Source organism: Pongo pygmaeus, chromosome 19 (genome assembly GCF_028885625.2).
Source record: "Pongo pygmaeus isolate AG05252 chromosome 19, NHGRI_mPonPyg2-v2.0_pri, whole genome shotgun sequence".
Classification (NCBI taxonomy): domain Eukaryota; kingdom Metazoa; phylum Chordata; class Mammalia; order Primates; family Hominidae; genus Pongo; species Pongo pygmaeus.
In genome coordinates this window covers 67,651,648-67,669,032 of record NC_072392.2, presented here as the reverse complement: position 1 = coordinate 67,669,032, position 17,385 = coordinate 67,651,648, and the positions used below count along the sequence as shown (strand labels likewise).

General features: G+C 40.9%; 1 protein-coding gene across 5 annotated transcripts in view; it reads right to left on the bottom strand.

The window, feature by feature from the left end:
• Positions 1–17,385, bottom strand: part of MBTD1 (mbt domain containing 1) — an 84,559-nt gene that overhangs the window by 16,982 nt on the left and 50,192 nt on the right. For all 5 annotated transcript variants that reach the window (XM_063656833.1, XM_063656838.1, XM_063656834.1 and 2 more), the window contains exons 6-12: positions 12,740–12,857; positions 9,651–9,785; positions 8,996–9,084; positions 8,557–8,791; positions 7,885–7,940; positions 7,458–7,562; positions 1,030–1,177 (exon numbers count right to left, since the gene is read on the bottom strand). In XM_063656833.1, the coding sequence (XP_063512903.1) occupies positions 1,030–1,177; positions 7,458–7,562; positions 7,885–7,940; positions 8,557–8,791; positions 8,996–9,084; positions 9,651–9,785; positions 12,740–12,857 (886 nt within the window). The remainder of the gene's footprint in view (positions 1–1,029; positions 1,178–7,457; positions 7,563–7,884; positions 7,941–8,556; positions 8,792–8,995; positions 9,085–9,650; positions 9,786–12,739; positions 12,858–17,385) is intronic.

The following is a 17,385-nucleotide window of genomic DNA, read 5'->3' as shown; positions in this document are numbered from 1 at the left end:
GTTATAGCTTTCCTCCTTTCTTAGAGGAGCAACTTAATGCTCAAGTATTAAAATTGGGAAAATCACTGGTTAAGCCATGAGTAAAACAGCCATCCTTTTAAAGTACACATAGGGCTGGGTGCAGTGGCTCACGCCTATAATCCCAGCACGCTGGGAGGCCAAAGTGGGCGGATCACTTGAGGCCAGGAGTACGTGATGAGCCTGGCCTACATGGCAAAACCCTGTCTACTAAAAATAGAAAAATCAGCTGGGCGTGGTGGTGCACACCTCTAATTCCAGCTACTTGGGAGAGGAGGCACAAGAATCACTTGAACCTGGGAGGCGGAGGCTGTAAAGAGGTGAAATAGCACCCCTGCATTCCAGCCTGGGTGACAGAGCGAGACTGTCTCAAAAAAAAAAAAGTCCACATATCTAAGTGTGGTGGTTCACTCCTAATCCCAGCACTTTGGGGAGGCTGAGATGGGAGGATCACTTGAGGCCAGGACTTCAAGACCAGCCTGGGTAACATAGTGAGATTCCTGTCTGTACATACAAAGAAAAAAGGAAAAAAAAAAAAAAAGTCAGACATGGTTGTGCCTTTCAGCTGTAGTTTCAGCTACTAGGGAGGCTGAGGTGGGAGGATTGCTTGGGCCCAGGAGTTGGAAGTTACCGTGAGCTATGATTGTGCCACTGCACTCCAGCCTGGGCAACAGAGCAAGACCCTGTCTTTATTGGGGAAAAAAAAAAAAAAAAAGTATGCTATAGCCTGTTGAGCCTACACTACTGACTCAACAGAGTTTGAGCATACCAATTCATATTATAAAATACACAGATGCTCAGGAAAAATTCTATACTACTGTAATTTATTAAAGTAAGCTAGAATACAGTACTTCATACTTTTAGAGCAACCTACAGCTCCTGTATGTATATGTTTATCCACACACATTATATACATACTCAGGAAATCTAGGGCTGTGTTAAATGTTGTAAACAAAAACCATGTAAGAAGAAAGCAACGATTAAAACCCAGTGTTTATTAGGATGAAGTACCTCTGGGTGGAGTAAGTTCAATCATGTTAATTTCACAGAAACCGACAGGGAAAATAGAAGGAGAGGTTGCATGGTAACAGAACCAGTCAGATCCGTCTGCTGCTTCTGAGCCATCGATCCCAATCATCAGGAATCCGTCAGCTAGCACCTTTTTAATGAAGAGAATTCTAAGTACTTGAAATTAGATACCACTATTATAAAAATAATACTTTGACATTCTAAAAGAAAGGAAAATCTATTATATAAAGGTCTCTTCAAAGTGAAACATGCTTCTCTATTGAGTTATGGTAAATAACAGAAGTTCTAATGGAAAAAATCTATATAAATTCTAGTGTGTTCCAGAAACAAAAGCAGGATTACCTATAACTGACCTCGAAGGTCTGGGAAAAGCAGTGCCTTTGACCATGGCTATAGCTGCCTGCTGTTGTGGCATCATGAAACTGGGCTGAGTCCTTACTATTTACCTATCTAGTTTCAGCTAGGCTCCAAATCCTACTTGGTAACACTTTTACTTCTTTCTTTCTGATTTATCAAATACAGAGTTTTTACAAACGGTCTCTACCTTCTTCAAGCTCCAACTTGATCTCTTTTATGCTACAGATAACCATACTCCTCTATGGCAGATGCTACGGCCGGTCCACATTAAGGGTCCTCTTGTTCGTTTCTTCACGCCTCAGAGACTGTTGTAACAAGTACCCAACTCCCCCTTTTTGAGACAAGGTCTCACTCTGTCACTCAGGCTGGAGTGCAATGGTGCGAACATGGCCCACTGCAGCCTTGACCTCCCTAGCTCAAGCAATCCTTCTGTCTCTGCCTCCTGAGTAGCTAGGACTACAGGTGCATGCCATCACACTCAGCTAATTGTTTAATTTTTATTTTGTAGAGATGGGGTCTCACCATGTTGCTCAGGCTGGTCTCAAACTCCTGGGCTCAAGTGATCCTTCTGCCGTGGCCTCCCAAAGTGTTGGGATTACAGGCACGAGCCACTATGTCTGGCTGTCCCCACCCTGCCCTTTTTTTTTTTTTTTTTTTTGAGACGGAGTTTCCCTCGTCACCTAGGCTGGAGTGCAATGGGTCAATCTCGGCTCACTGCAACCTCTGCCTCCTGGGTTCAAGTGATTCTTCTGCCTCAGCCTCCCAAGTAGCTGGGATTACAGGCATGCGCCACCACGCCCAGCTAATTTTTGTATTTTAGTAGAGATGGGATTTCATCATGTTGGCCAGGCTGGTCTCGAACTCCTGACCTCAGGTGACCCACCCACCTTGACCAGGCTGCCCCCCCCTTTTTAAAACTAAGACAAACTTCCCCATCTTGCCCTATTACCACTGGAATTTTGCTTTCAAAAGACCATCTCTTATACTCTAATGTTTCCCAATTTCCATTATATTAAAAATATTTTGGCTGGGCGCGGTAGCTCATGCCTGTAATACCAGCACTTTGGGAGGCTGAGATGGGCAGACACCTGAGGTCAGGTGTTTGCAACCAGACTGGCCAACATGGCGAAACCCAGTCTCTACTAAAAATACAAAAATTAGCCAGGCATGGTGGTGGGGACCTGTAATCCCAGCTACTTGGGAGGCTGAGGCAGGGAGAATTGCTTGAACCAGGGAGGCAGAGGCTGCAGTGAGCCAAGATCATGGCATTGCACTCCAGCCTGGGTGACAGAGCAAGACTCTGTTTCAAAGGGGAAAAAAAAATTTTTTTTTTTTACTTTGAAATAGGTTCAAGGTTATAGAATAGTAGAATAAACTCTATTCACCCAGACACTCAATTGAAGTTACATACCACGCAACTCCTTGCAGTTGATTTTTGTCTTTATCTATTCTTTTATTTTATATATATATACACATACATATATATATATATATATTTTTTTTTTGAGATGGAGTCTCGCTTTGTTGCCCAGGCTGGAGTGCAGTGGTACAATCTCAGCTCACTGTAACCTCCCCCTCCTGGGTTCAAGTAATTCTCCTGCCTCAGTCTCCCAAGTAGCTGGGATTACAGGTGCTCACCACCACACCCGACCTATTTTTGTATTTTTAGTAGAGATGGGATTTCGCCATGTTGGCTGGGCTGGTCTTAAATTCCTGGCCTCATGTGATTCTCCTGCCTCTGCCTCCCAAATATTCCTTCATATTTTTTATTTATTTGTTGAATTTTTGTTTTTGGCTATCTTCTTCCTGCAGTATGTTGCCTTTACCTAAACTGCTAAATTCACGAATAAACTCCTAATTTGCCCAACCTCACTGAGTCTCTGCTACTTGCTCACTACTCTTAATTTTGTTTTTTTTTTTTTTTTTTTGAGACAAGGTCACCCAGGCTGGGGTGCAGTGGTACAATCATGGCTCACTGCAGCCAACTTCCCTGAGCTCAAGGTGATGCTCCCACCTTAGCCTCCTGGGTAGCTGGGTCTATAGGTGTGCCACCACACCCAGCTAATTTTTGTAAAGACAGCATTTTGCCCTATTGCTCAGGCTGGTTTTGAACTCCTGGGGGCCAAGGTGGGCTCAAGCAATCTGCCCGCCTCGGCCTCCCAAAGTGCTAGGATTACTGGCGTGAGCTACCACACCCAGCCTACTGTTAATTTTCTAAAACATTTTCTCCTAGTCTCTTATCACATTCTGGTCTACCAATCAATCTTCTCATCTCTCTGATCGTTCTTTCTGCATTCCTTTTGGTACTTGCTCTTTCATCTCCAACCTTCAAGTTTCTGATTTTAGCTCTTTTCTTTCTGTTTTGATGACCTCATCCACCCCAGTGCTACAATGATGAACTTCTACACCAGTGATTCCTAAAGTTTTATCATGAGTTTGCCTCTCTTCCAGTGTCTCGGTCCAGCATTTTACCTGCATGCTGAACATATTCTCTGAGTTAGTACAGGGTGTCAAATCAACAACTCCTCTTACTCCTTTAGAGGTAATCAATCACCATATTCCACAACTCCACCTCAACTTGCCATTAATCTCTGTCTTGACTTTGCTATCTTGTTTGATATAATTGCTTTCAGCCATCCTCTATGGATGCTGCCCCTCTTAGACAGTAAAACTTTCCTTCAGTCCAACCTCTGTTCAGGCCAGTACCTGTACTAAGTTATCTTGTCTACTAAAGAACTCTCAGATGACTTGACCAAGTGTTTAAAGACTGTAATAATGGTTCCACATTATCTTTTGGTCCCTTCCCCCAAGTTCCTTTCTCTGGTTATTCCTATATGGTAAACATGTACACTAAATTTACTACTCTTAAGCTTGACAGCTTTGCCTAAGACCTCTAGACAGAACTACCCCACTTACATTGGATTCCTTTCTTCATTCTTCTAAACACAGGTGACTAGACTAGGGACTTGTATGTATCACGTATGGAACCAAACCAAAGGCTTAGCTCAGCTATTCAGACTCTTTCTCAGTAATCAGAATTAACAGACACAGAGACTGTTGTCACGTGCGTGGGAGCTGGAACTGAAAGGATCCTCCTAGTTCAGCCTCCCAAAGTGCTGGAATTGCAGGCATGAGCCACCAAGCCTGGCCTTGACTGTGATTCCGGTCATGTAGACATGGAGTCGATCATGGGAATCCATGTGATTTTTGTTGTTGTTGTTTGAGACAGTCTTGCTCTATGCTTAGGCTGAAGTGCAGTGGCTCGATCTCAGCTCACTGCAACCTCCACCTCCCGGGTTCAAGTGATTCTCTTGCCTCAGCCTTTCGAGTAGCTGGGATTATAGGCACACACCACCACACCTGGCTAATTTTTGTATGGAGATAGGGTTTCATCATGTTGGCCAGGCTGGTCTTGAACTCCTGACCTCAAGTGATCCACCCGCCTTGGACTCCCAAAGTGCTGGGATTACAGGCATGAGGCATTGAACCCAGTCTTTATTTTTTTCTTTTTTTTGAGACAGAGTTTTGCTCTTGTTGCCCAGGCTGGAGTGCAATAGCACAATCTCAGCTCACTGCAACCTCCGTGTCCCAGGTTCAAGCATTCTCCTGCCTCAGCCTCCCAAGAACTGGGATTACAGGTGCCCGGCCCCAGGCCCAGCTAACTTTTTTGTATTTTTAGTTTCATCATGTTGGCCAGGCTGGTCTTGAACTCCTGACCTTGTGATCCGCCCTTCTAAAGTGCTGGAATTACAGGTGTGAGCCACCTGTAATTGTAATAAAAAAAGGGCCTGGCCTTTTTTTTTCTTTTTAACATGATCAAGGTGTTTCAGGAATCAAGTGTTTTTAATTATTTTATTTTATTTTTTTTTTGAGACAGAGTCTTGCTTTGTCGCCCAGGATGGAGTGCAGTGGTGCGATCTCAGCTCACTGCAACCTCCCCTTCCCGGGTTCAAGCGACTCTTCTGCCTCAGCCTCCCAAGCAGCTGGGACTACAGGTGCCCGCCACCACGCCCGGCTAATTTTTGTATTTTTAGTAGAGATGGGGTCTCACCACATTGACCAGGCTGGTCTCGAACTCCTGACCTTGTGATTCGCCCACCTCGGCCTGTTTTAAATCTTATTGGCTCATTCTGATCACTAGTCAGGAAAAGAGGAAGAACAGGGTTTGGAGCCAGTCTCGTCCAGCTGTTTGACCATGTGACATGGCAGCCATCATAATTGTTTTTCTTTTTCTCTGTTTTTTTTTGAGACAGAGTCTCACTCTGTCGCCCAGGCTGGAGTGCAGTGGCGCCATCTTGGCTCACTGCAACCTCCACCTCCCGGGTTCAAGTGATTCTCCTGCCTCAGTCTCCTGAGTAGCTGGGACTACAGGTGCGTGCCACCACGCCCGGCTAATTTTTTGTATTTTTAGTAGAGATGGGGTTTCACTGTGTTAGCCAGGATGGTCTTGATATCCTGACCTCGTGATCTGCTTGCCTTGGCCTCCCAAAGTGCTGGGATTACAGGCGTGAGCTACCATGCCCGGGCCATTGTGACTGTTTTTCTTTTAGCTGAAGGTTTTAAACTGTTGAAATGTAAATCACGATTTAAGTTACACCTTTATGTAAGCAGACTTTCCTTAGGTGGTTCTTGACCATGGCTGTACATGATATTCACCTGGGACCTTAAAAAAATGCCAATGCTAGCCAGGCAGGTGGCTCCTGCCTGTATTCCCAGCTACTCAGGAGGCTGAGGCAGGAGAATTGCTTGAGCTCAGGAGTTCGAGACTATCCTGGGCAATACAGTGAGACCCCATTGCTAAGAAAACAACAACAACAAAAAAACTGGTTGGGTGTGGTGGCTTGTGCCTGTAGTACCAGCTGCTCAGGAAGCTGAAGTGGGAGAACTGCTTGAGCTCAAGGCTGTGGTGAGCTATGATCACACCACTGCATTACAGCCTGGGTGAAAGGGCGAGATACCATCTCACAAAAAAAAAAAAAAAAAAACAAACAAAAAACAAACAAACAAACAAAAAACAAGGCCAGGCATGGTGGCTCATGCCTGTAATCCCAGCACTGTGGGAGGCCGAAGCAGGTGGGTTACTTGAGTCCAGAAATTTGAGACCAGCCCGGGCAACATGGTGAAATCCCATCTCTACAAAATATACAAAAATTAACCGGGCGTGGTGGCATGCACCTGTAATCTCAGCTACTTGGGGGGCCGAGGCAGGAGGATCACTTGAGCCTGGGAGGCAGAGGTTGCAGTGAGCTGAGATCATGCCACTGCACTCCAGCCTGGGTGACACAGTGAAACCATGTCTTTAAAAAAAAAAAAAAATGCTGGGTGCTGTGGCTCACGCCTATAATCCTAGCACTTTAGGAGGATTGCCTGAGCCCAGGAATCTGAGAACAGCCTGGGCAACCTAGGGAGACCCCGTACCTACAAAAATAAAAATAAGAAAATTAGCCAGGCATGATAGCACACACCTGTGATCCCAGCCACTCTGAAGGCTGAAGTGGGAGGGTCACTTGAGCCTGTGATCACACTACTGCACTCCAGCCTAGATGACAGAGAGAGACTGTGTCTCAAAAAAAATGAACAAACAAACAAAAAAAAACCCCAAGAATTTCTCTTCTAGGTCTTTTTGTAAGAGCAGTTTCAGATGAGGGGGAAAAGAGAAAAGCAGCAAAAACTACTACCGAAAGGAAGAAAAAGGCCTAAAAAGGAAACACAGGAAATTGAAGATAAACTTGGCCTTGTTACAATTCTTAATTGGACTAGCCCTGACTAGGAGTAACTTAAATAAATATTTTTCCTCTAAATTAGGACATACTTCCATAAATAAATGTAGCAGACTCAAAATGACAATCTTGACAATAACCTATATAAGAAAGATCAGAGAATTCTAATTTATTTTGAAATTCCTAGCAACCTTCTCCCCAGTGAAGATACACACACATACACATTTTATGTCAAAACGAATATGCTTGGGGACTCCTTCTATTAGCTTAATTCCATTTCTATAATTGCATTCCTGTAATTGCATTTCTATATTTTAAAACCTATTATCTTACCTTTCTAATGGTTGCGACACATATTGTAGAAAGATTTAATGGGTCTATAGCTTCCAATTTCATTCCTTCCTTGAACCATTCCCCACTCTGGTCTACTTCTTTTACCTAAAGAATTATATGAAAGCACATCTACTGTTACAAATGTTGTTATTTTAATAATTAAAATATTACCAATGTGAAAAGATTTACCAGGTGCCTTCTCCTACCTACCTAATATTATAACTCAAACTTCCATTAAGGTTTAGAGAGAATTCAAATAGAATTTAAGAATAATTATAATAAAGAGTTGTGACACCTAATGAATTTACAAGGTCTTAATTCTTTTAAGTGAACATATGTAATTGTGATTTCCATAATTTTAGGAAAAAACCCACAACCCTCTTTCAAACCTAATTTACAAATGAGGGTTCTTATAAAAACTTCTTACCTTAGCAAATAAATGTGGTGGTGTATCAAAATGTCCATCCTGTTTCTTTGTAATATCTACAAGGAAAAGTTACACACTAATCTGTCAGCATTTGTGAGAAGACCAAAAACCACGTTCTTTGAAGGCTTCAAACTCACAAAGTATGTCATACTATAAAACATGGCAAAAAGACATGCCTTCTACATTTGGGGTGAATATTCTTTAATAGTCTTTTCTCTCTTCAGGGTACATGTGCATATATGCTTTTAAATATATTCAGCCAATTTTAATGCTCATAATTTTAATGTAATTCCCTAGTTAGAAAATTACAACTTTAGAAGCATGTTTTCATGTGCTTAGTATTAAGTCTAACCACGTTTAATCTTGCTATTTTGATTAAAATTGAATGGAAAGGCAAAGGTATCTTTAGATCTTTCAAATGGGCTGAATAATAAAAGAAACAATTGTAGTTGTGACCAGAAGTTCCTTCTTTTGGAGAACAAGTGGAAGGAATACAAAAAAATTTATTAGGACACTAATATGGTGTGAACCTTCACTAATTAAGGTAGAAGAAGCAGCCCAAACAACTAGAATGCTATTTTTCATCTATGCAATTCTGCAGAGAAAAATAACCAACTAGTATAATCAGCCTCAATGATGCTTTTGACAGGAGTTCTTGTGATAGGTGCTTACCAGATCTTTTGAATCGATGACCTATGCTTCGAGACCAACCAATATGATGTATTAATGGGCTGTGCATATGGCACCAGAAGTCATCTGTTCTATCTTCGCTTTCTTCATACACTAGTCTTAATCTTCCTCCAATTACACTTTCCACCACTGCTACTCGTGTTCGACACAAATGCCTCTTGTCAACCACTTCTACTCTCATGCAAGGTTTGAAAGGATACTGCATACTCTCTGAAACCTTAAAAGCATACAAAAAAAAACTGCTCGAAATTTATGACAAAGGTCTACAAGAAATTTTCGTATTATACTGTAAAAAATACTGAATGCGCTTGAAATGTAACACAGATCATCTGGTTCACAAAATTAAACCAATTCCTTAAAAATGTTCTCTGTTACCCTTGTTTTTTAGAGCTCTTCAGTCTTTATAAGATCCTGTTTTTACCTTTTGTGAGAAATCAGGAGGCAGTGTTTTGGCACCAGTAAGTCGTTTCACTAGAAAAGCTTTCCAGTTTGTATATTTATGCTGAATAGCTAAAATAGAAGAAATAACCAGTTATACTTTAGCAAAAAAGAACTGTTTCATAAATTATTTGTTAAAAAAGTAACAGATTTCCTTGCAAAGTCAGGCTATTAACATTCTGAAAAGTAACAAATATAGAGAAAGCAAGTATATGCCTTGCCAGCAAAAAGCTGCTTGACACCGAAAAAACTATTTTAATTCCTTTCTTTTTTTTTTTTTTAGATGGAGTCTCGCTCTGTCGCCCAGGCTGGAGTGCAGTGGCGTGATCTTGGCTCACTGCAACCTCCATCTCCCTGGTTCAAGCGATTCTTCTGCCTCAGCCTCCTGAGTACAGGCACGCACCACCATGCCCAGCTAGGGAGAAGTCGAGATGGGGTTTTGCCATGTTGGTCAGGCTGGTCTCAAACTCCTGACCTCAAGTGATCCGACTGCCTTGGCCTCCCAAAGTGCTGGGATTACAGGTGTGAGCGACCATGCCCGGCCTTTAATTTCCATATTACTCTAACATTACCATGTGTAAAATAGCATTAAAGTACACATATAAAAAAATTACAGTAAGGGTAAATAAACTACTTACTTCTAGGAGGAACAAGAGGTTTTCCGCTGGCTGCACACCAACCAACTGGATGGATATCAGAACCACATATATTGCACCAGAAGTCCAGACCAGAGTCATTTTCAAATCCTTCATATCTTAAAAGGGCATTGTAACCTGAAACCCAGAAATAAATCACTACATAGTAAGAAAATAAAATTAAATAAAACAATACAGCACCTGATAGCAGTTGTCAAACTAGTGTCTATCTGCAATACAATCACCTGCAGGGTTTGTTAACAGACAGATGGCTGGGTCTCACTCCAGAGATTCTGATTTTGTAGATCTTGGGTGGAACTAAGAATATGCCTTTTTAACAAGTCCTCAGGTGATGCTGTTGCTGCTGGTCTATGGAGCAAACTTTGAGAACCATTTGTTCAGTGCAAACAGTTCAACTGTTTTCAGAGCATGGCATCCTTACATGTATTTCAACTGTACCCATAGTTTCCTTTTCTTTTCTTTTTTGGAGTCTTGCTCTGTTGCCTAGGCTGGAGCGCAGTGGCACTATTTTGCCTTACTACAACCTTGGTCTCCTGGGTTCAAGCGATTCTCCTACCTCAGCCTCCTAAGTAGCTGGGATTACAGGCATATATATGTAATTATACATATATATTTATGTATAAACATATAAACATATAAAAATACATATTACATATTTATATTATATATAATTATATATATATATTTTATGAAGACAGGGTCTTGCTCTATCATCCAGGCTGGAGTGCAGTGGTATGATCTTGGCTCACTGCAACCTCTGCCTCCTGGGTTCAAGTGATTCACCTGCCTCAGCCTCCCGAGTAGCTGGGATTACAGGCGTGTGCCACCACGCCCAGCTAATTTTTGTATTTTGTAGAGATGGGGTTTCACCATGTTTGCCAGGCTAGTCTCGAACTCTCAACCTCAGGTGATATGCCCACCTTGGCCTCCCAAAGTGCTGGGATTACAGGCATGAGCCACTGCGCCTGGCCTTGAAATATATTTCAAAGAAATTGCTTTATCCAGCTGCTTAGGTGGCCAATTACTCCTGGGTAATTTGAATGTGGCTACTTTAAGAATCTAAATTTTTCTGTCGTATGTATTTAGAAATAAGATTTGAATATGCCAGGTAAAAAGTTCAATAAACACAAAGAAAATTATGTAAAATGAGTTAAAAACTGTGTGTCCTAGGCAAATAGGAAGGCTTATTCTTGGAAAGTACAAAAAATATGTAATATATCCTATTTATAATTTCATAAACTTTATGTTGATAAAAGATTACGATTTAATTTAAGGCCTTTAATGAAACAGAAAAAGGCCAATATATGTGTATTTCAGGTTAGGAGACAAGTTCAGTCAGCATTTTCATGTCTGTGAAAACATATAGCCTTAAATGTTCAGTTTTAAAATTCAATAATTTCTCAGAACAATTTATGAGTTTGCTAATTACTGCTGAACTCTAGCTTCTGGTTAACATTAGGCTCACTTCTACAATGGCATTAAAGTGGCTTAAAAGAAGATACATGATGCAGTTAGATAAAAGAGAAATGTAAAATCGGAGATGGAAGGCAGAAGTAATTTTTGGATAGTAAATGCACTGATTTTAAGAGCTATTTAAACGTAACTAACTTAAACACCAAGGGCAAAAATAATATGCTGTTGTTTTAAATTACAGTGTACAGAATAATACAAGCATTTAGTGAATGCTTATATAGCTGGGAAAATGTTTCAAGAAAAAGATGGGGAATTGACCTGGGTAGTAGTACAGTTCAGTACAGAGATGGGACACTCTTGCAAGAGTAACCCAAGGCACAGAGGTGACAAAAACATGCTGTATGAAGGGGAAAGGGAGACTGGCCTCATCACAACAGATCATTCATGCTGGAGAACTACAATACATCTGGCATGTGGTATAATGGTGCAACTCATCAATAGCCATAAATGCCATAAATGCTGGCCATCTTGATCCTTTAAGTACAAAGAGGCCATAAAAGATGCTTGAACAGAAAAATAAAATTAAAATAATTTTTAGGTAAATTAAGTCAATTAGCAGTACACAACAGAGCAGTCCACAGTGTGTTTTGAGGAGAATGCCGGAAATAAAACTAGAGAGAGTAGGAGGAGTTAAAAATCTGTCACAGTAGTAATCGAAGATAACTTTTCTTATGAGTGGCTGCCTGCCTGTCCTCCACACTGCCCTACTACACTACTCACTGAGTACCTTGTCATATCAATGCCTGGTAGTAGTCAACATGTGGCTGATGTGAACATGCTGGAAAAAATACAAGTCTTATACTTCTGGACATCATCCTTTGTCCACATTGTCTACCACAGTAGATTCCTAACATGTTTATTTCATGAGCAGTAAAGGGCTTGGTATGGTGGAGGCACTGGGAATAAAGAGAAAGGAAGAACCCAAGATATATAAAATTATCAACACTTGTATAAATTTGGTATTAAGGTTCTTACCACTTTATTTTTATTTTTTTTAAATGGAGAATGGGTCTCGCTATTTTGCCCAGGTGGGTCTTGAACTCCTAGGCTCAAGCTATCCTCCCGCCTCTGCCTCCCTAAAAGCTGGGATTACAGGCATGAGTCACTGTGGCCAGCTCTAATCACTTTTTTTAGTACCTCAACTTTTGTTACTTTTCAAAGTAACATATACATTATGGCCTATATATCTGGTCTATTGCTGGATTATTTTTATGGCTGTGATCTAAGAATTACTTTTACATTTTTAATGGTTGAAAAGAAAAAAAAAGGACATTTCATGATACATAACAATTATATGAGATTCAAATTTCCTGTAAATAAAGTTCTACTGGAACACAATCACGTCCATTTGTTTATGTATTGCTAAGGGTGCTTTCATGCTATAATGATAGAGATGGATAGCTGTGACAGAGATCATATGGCCTGCAAAGTTGAAAATATTTGTTTGGCTTTTCACAGAAAACAATTTGCCAACCCCTGCCCTATATCATAACATATTTTTTATTTGGCAATACTTGCGAAATTTATCAACATGCTTTTTTACGAAAGGTTACAAGGATCTCTGCATTTTCTACTAAATTATTATTCATGCTTTTCACCTGCTAATTTTACAATTCCAGCAATCCAGAAGACTTTGGTAGGTAGGCTGCAGTCTGTATTGGGAACTTCTACTCTCACATTTTCTGAGATATCACCCCAGCAGGTCCCCATAGGTGCCTGTCATATAAAAATCATTAAATTATTGTCTTATTAACACAAAGCCTGAAACATATCATTGAAAATTAAGCAGTACCATCAATAATAGGAATATTAAACTAAAAATGTCATCTTAATTCCGTTTGTTTCCTAGATTTCGATCTGGAAAAAGCCAGTTTCAGGGACAAACAAGATAAAGAGAATTCACATATATTAGACTAGATTCATGCTGACTTCAAAATTTGATACTGTCCTAATATAAGATTTAAGCAGCGATTTTTCTATGAGTGGAATTACAAACTCAATATCAGATTTAATAGGATTAAACTGATTTAAGAAATTTATTATTTTTAATATGTACTGAATGAATACACTTTACCCTAATTTCTAATTTTAAAAGATCTGGCCAAAGAGCAGAAAGAAAAACAATTCCAATCAGCAATGTGGTTTCCAACAACATGAATAAGAGAAATGAAAATTTTCAATTTAAGTTAAATTCATAGAATATAAATCTAGTCCACAAAGATGGACATGAGGGAAAAGCACTGGATAAAGTTATTAAGAAGGTGGAGTTGAAGAATTTTGGAGATGAGTACCATGGTAAACTATTTAAATTATTATTTCAAAATTTCTCATGTAGAAATTACTATAAAGAGAAAACTTCCAATGTTAGAACTGGTAATCACTAGCCTCCCACAGCAAATGGTTAAGATGGGGACTCGGAAAATCAATTAAATGAGCATCATGAAGGGATTTTCCGAAATCTAACAGATGTTCCCAAAGTACTGTTTCCATTATATTTTAATCTTTAAAACTCAAGGCAATTCACAATTACTTGGAACTCATGCAATGGTAAATTAAATCAAATAAGCAAATTTAAGAATATAAATGCTGATAATACTAAACAGTTTCTGTTGCTCTGGACAATCAGTTCCTCATTAAATTTAGAAACTTGATAATAAAGAAAAGGATTATGTGAGGTTATAAAAGACTTGATAGTATGAACAAATCAGGAAAAACCAAAATAGCCTCAAAGCTCAAAGATGAGCAAAGATATCTAGGAGTTACATGAACTACCCAATTTGAACATTAGGCAAATGTCCTCCATGCAAGGCCCCTCCTACTTTGGTGGATGCTCACCCAACAGGAGGATTAGCCTAAAACAACATTCAACCCCTACCCTCTCAGTAGTTTCTGGAATTTCTGAAGGAGAGGAAGAGAATGTCAAATACCGAAGTTCGATAAGTCTAGAAACCAAAGACAGAATCAATTAATGGCTACTGGTTTAAGTAGTAAGCAATGAGTTTACCTCAGTAACTTGGAGAAATGGACTAGCTCAACTATTTGCGGTTCTGGAAGGGTACATATAACTATCTCCCCGACTTGTGCAAAAAATAATATATTCATTGTGACTACCTCTTCTTTAAACTGAAAGACTGGACTCTTCAGGTTCTGCTATCTTTCCCCTATATCATTCTAGACTGTAGGGCCATCCCTGTTGCCAGCAGATATGATCAAAAAAGGAGAAACTAGAAGGAAGACAGGTAACATAGAATAAGCTAACATATATTAACACAAAGATCACGTATTCATTTCTGTGAGGATGTACCAATTCGAGCAGATAGATGCAGTTAAACGAATGCAGTGCAGCATCCATCCCTCTTTGTCTGGTTACCAAATCTGTGAATTGGGTTTATTTTTCACTGAGAAGAAAGAGGCGTGCTTATGCTAATAGGCTGGGGGTCAGGTTGGCCCACTGGTAAGTAAGTTTGGCATACAGTACTCCCTTTGAGCTAAATGTGTCATAGACTTTTATTTTTTAAAGCCTTAACATTTGTTGGGAGAAAACTTTTAATACTATTTTATTAAAGAAAACAAAATGTCAATATGCTTGCTTAAAAAATAATGTTCACTTTGGTGGAGTATACTGTGTTTTGGTCCCTACAGTCTGGATTGGTATAGGAGAAAGTAGCAGAAAGTGACATTTGTTCTTGCCTGTAAGGTTGTGGTTCTGCTAGGCCCTCTTAAACCAATCCATATGGTTCATTCTAAGAAAAAAAACGAAGAAACAACATCAACAAGAAAGAGCACCACAGTCATAGCATAGTATGTGCTCAATGTGTTGAAATAATACGGTAATTTCATAGATATGTCTGCCCTTTTGTTTAAAATGAATATTCTTAAGTGTGGAAGACTAAATGACCCAGGGCTTGACAGCCATCTTCGTCCAAGTCATCTGTCTTCTCTTGCTGGCAGGAGGGATACCTCTGAAAGTCTGGATTGGCATAGCATGAACTAGCAGAACCATAATTTACAGGTAACAACAAATTTACCTTCCAGACTCAGGACGCGAGGTCCACCTCAGGCTCCTCCCAAACAAGGAAGATCTGCTCCACCACTTCCTGCTCCAGGGCCACTCGTGAGGGCTATCTGGGAGCGACTCTCCTTCCCTGCAAGGTAAGCTGTCATCAGGTCCTGCAGGACACGGCCAAATCCAAATGCTGAGGGGTCCCCAACACAAATGTATGACAACCTCCACATGACTGTAAGAAAATAACTGGGTGGGAAGTCTTATTTGCTGTACTTCAAGATCATTCCCAGATAGTCCAACAGCTCAGCTGGCTAGTATTCAGACTCTCAGGGGGTTGATGCACTGCACACACGATGCTTTATGGCAGAGATAAGAGATTTCCCTCTGCAGAGCTGCCAACCAAAGATAACCATACAATCTTTAATATTAATCTGTGAGTGGGCAGAGACAAGACCGGAGGTCGCATATAAGTAACCAAGAAGGAATAATTTATCCCAATGAGATGGCAAATGTACAAAAAGCCATCATCAAAATGTCTTCAGACTAACAGGCAAAGTACATCTAGCAGAGGATGATGAAATATTATTTGGAAGGGGAGAAAACATTACAGAAAATTAAGTAGAAAGAAATGAGAGTTCCTAACTATTTACAGAATTTTCTGGTAGAAAGTAGAAAAAGAAAAAAAAAAAAACTGTTCCTGCCTTCTCCATAAAGTCCACTCACCTTTTTTTTTTTTTTTTTTTTTTTTGAGACAGAGTCTCACTCTGTCGCCCAGGCTGGAGTGAAGTGGCACGATCTCGGCTCACTGCAACCTCCGCCTCCTGGGTTCAAGCCATTCTCTTGCCTCAGCCTCCTGAGTAGCTGGGATTACAGGCACGTGCCACCAAGCCTGGCTAATTTTTGTATTTTTAGTTTTGCCATGTTGGCCAGGCTGTTCTCTAACTTGTGACCTCAGATGATCTGCCTGCCTCAGCCTCCCAAAGTGCTGGGATTACAGGCATGAGCCACTGTGCCTGTCCTCCACTCACCTTTTGATTTGATACCAGAATCTATCTTTTGGGGTGGTGGCAGCAGGCAGATGGGGAGTCCAAGGAGAGGACAAAAAGGATAATGGGATGCCTAGGGTGGAAGTAAGATTAAGGCTGAGATAATGCTATGCATATGTAAAAAGATAGGAAGCACTGGTTACTCATTTGAAAGGCGGCCGGGTGTGGTGGCTCACACCTGTAATCCCAGCAGTTTGGGAGGCCGAGGCAGGTGGATCACTCGAGGTCAGGAGTTCAAGAGCAGCCTGGCCAACATGGAGAAATCCTGTCTCTATTAAAAATACAAAAACTAGCTGGGTGTGGTGGCACATGCCTGTAGTTCTAGCTACTTGGGAGGCTGAGGCAGGAGAATCACTTGAACCCAGGAGGCAGAGGCTGCAGTGAGCCAAGACTGTGCTACTGCACTCCAGCCTGGGCAACAAAGCAAGACTCTGTCTCAAAACAAAAACAACAACACAACACCACCACCACCACCACCACCAAAAACCGCATAAAACAGTCAATAATTTTTTTTTAAAAAACCATATTAAACCAGTATCACTAAAGAATTGGCATGGTGTGGTGGCTCACGCCAAGCACTTTGGGAGGCCAAGGTGGGCAGATCACTTGAGGCCAGGAGTTCAAGACCAGCCTGACCAACAAGGTGAAACCCTGTCCTGACCAACAAGGTGAAACCCTGTCTCTACCCAAAATACAAAAATTAGCCGGGTGTGGTGGCACGCACCTGTAGTCCCAGCTAGTCAGGAGGCTGAGGCACAAGAATTGCTTGAACCCAGGAGGCGGAGTTTGCAGTGAGCCAAGATGGCGCCATTACACTCCAGCCTGGGTGACAGAGCAAGATTACATCTCGGAAAAAAAGAAGAAAAAAATAAAAAAGGAAAAAAAAAAATTTAAGTTAGGCTTTCTTTAAAACAACGGAAAGACAGGGCCAGGCGTGATGGCTTATGCCTGTAATCCCAGTACTTTGGGAGGCCAAGGTGGGAGGACTGCTTGTACCCAGCAGTTTGCAACAGCCTGGGCAACATGGCGAAACCCCGTCTTTACTAAAAATAGAAAAAAATTAATACAAAAAATTATCTGGGCATGGTGGTGTGTGCCTGTAGTCCCAGCTACTTGTGAGGCTGAGGTGGGAGAGTCACCTGAGCCCAAGAAGTCGAGGCTGCAGTAAGCTGTAATCGTGCTACTGGACTCT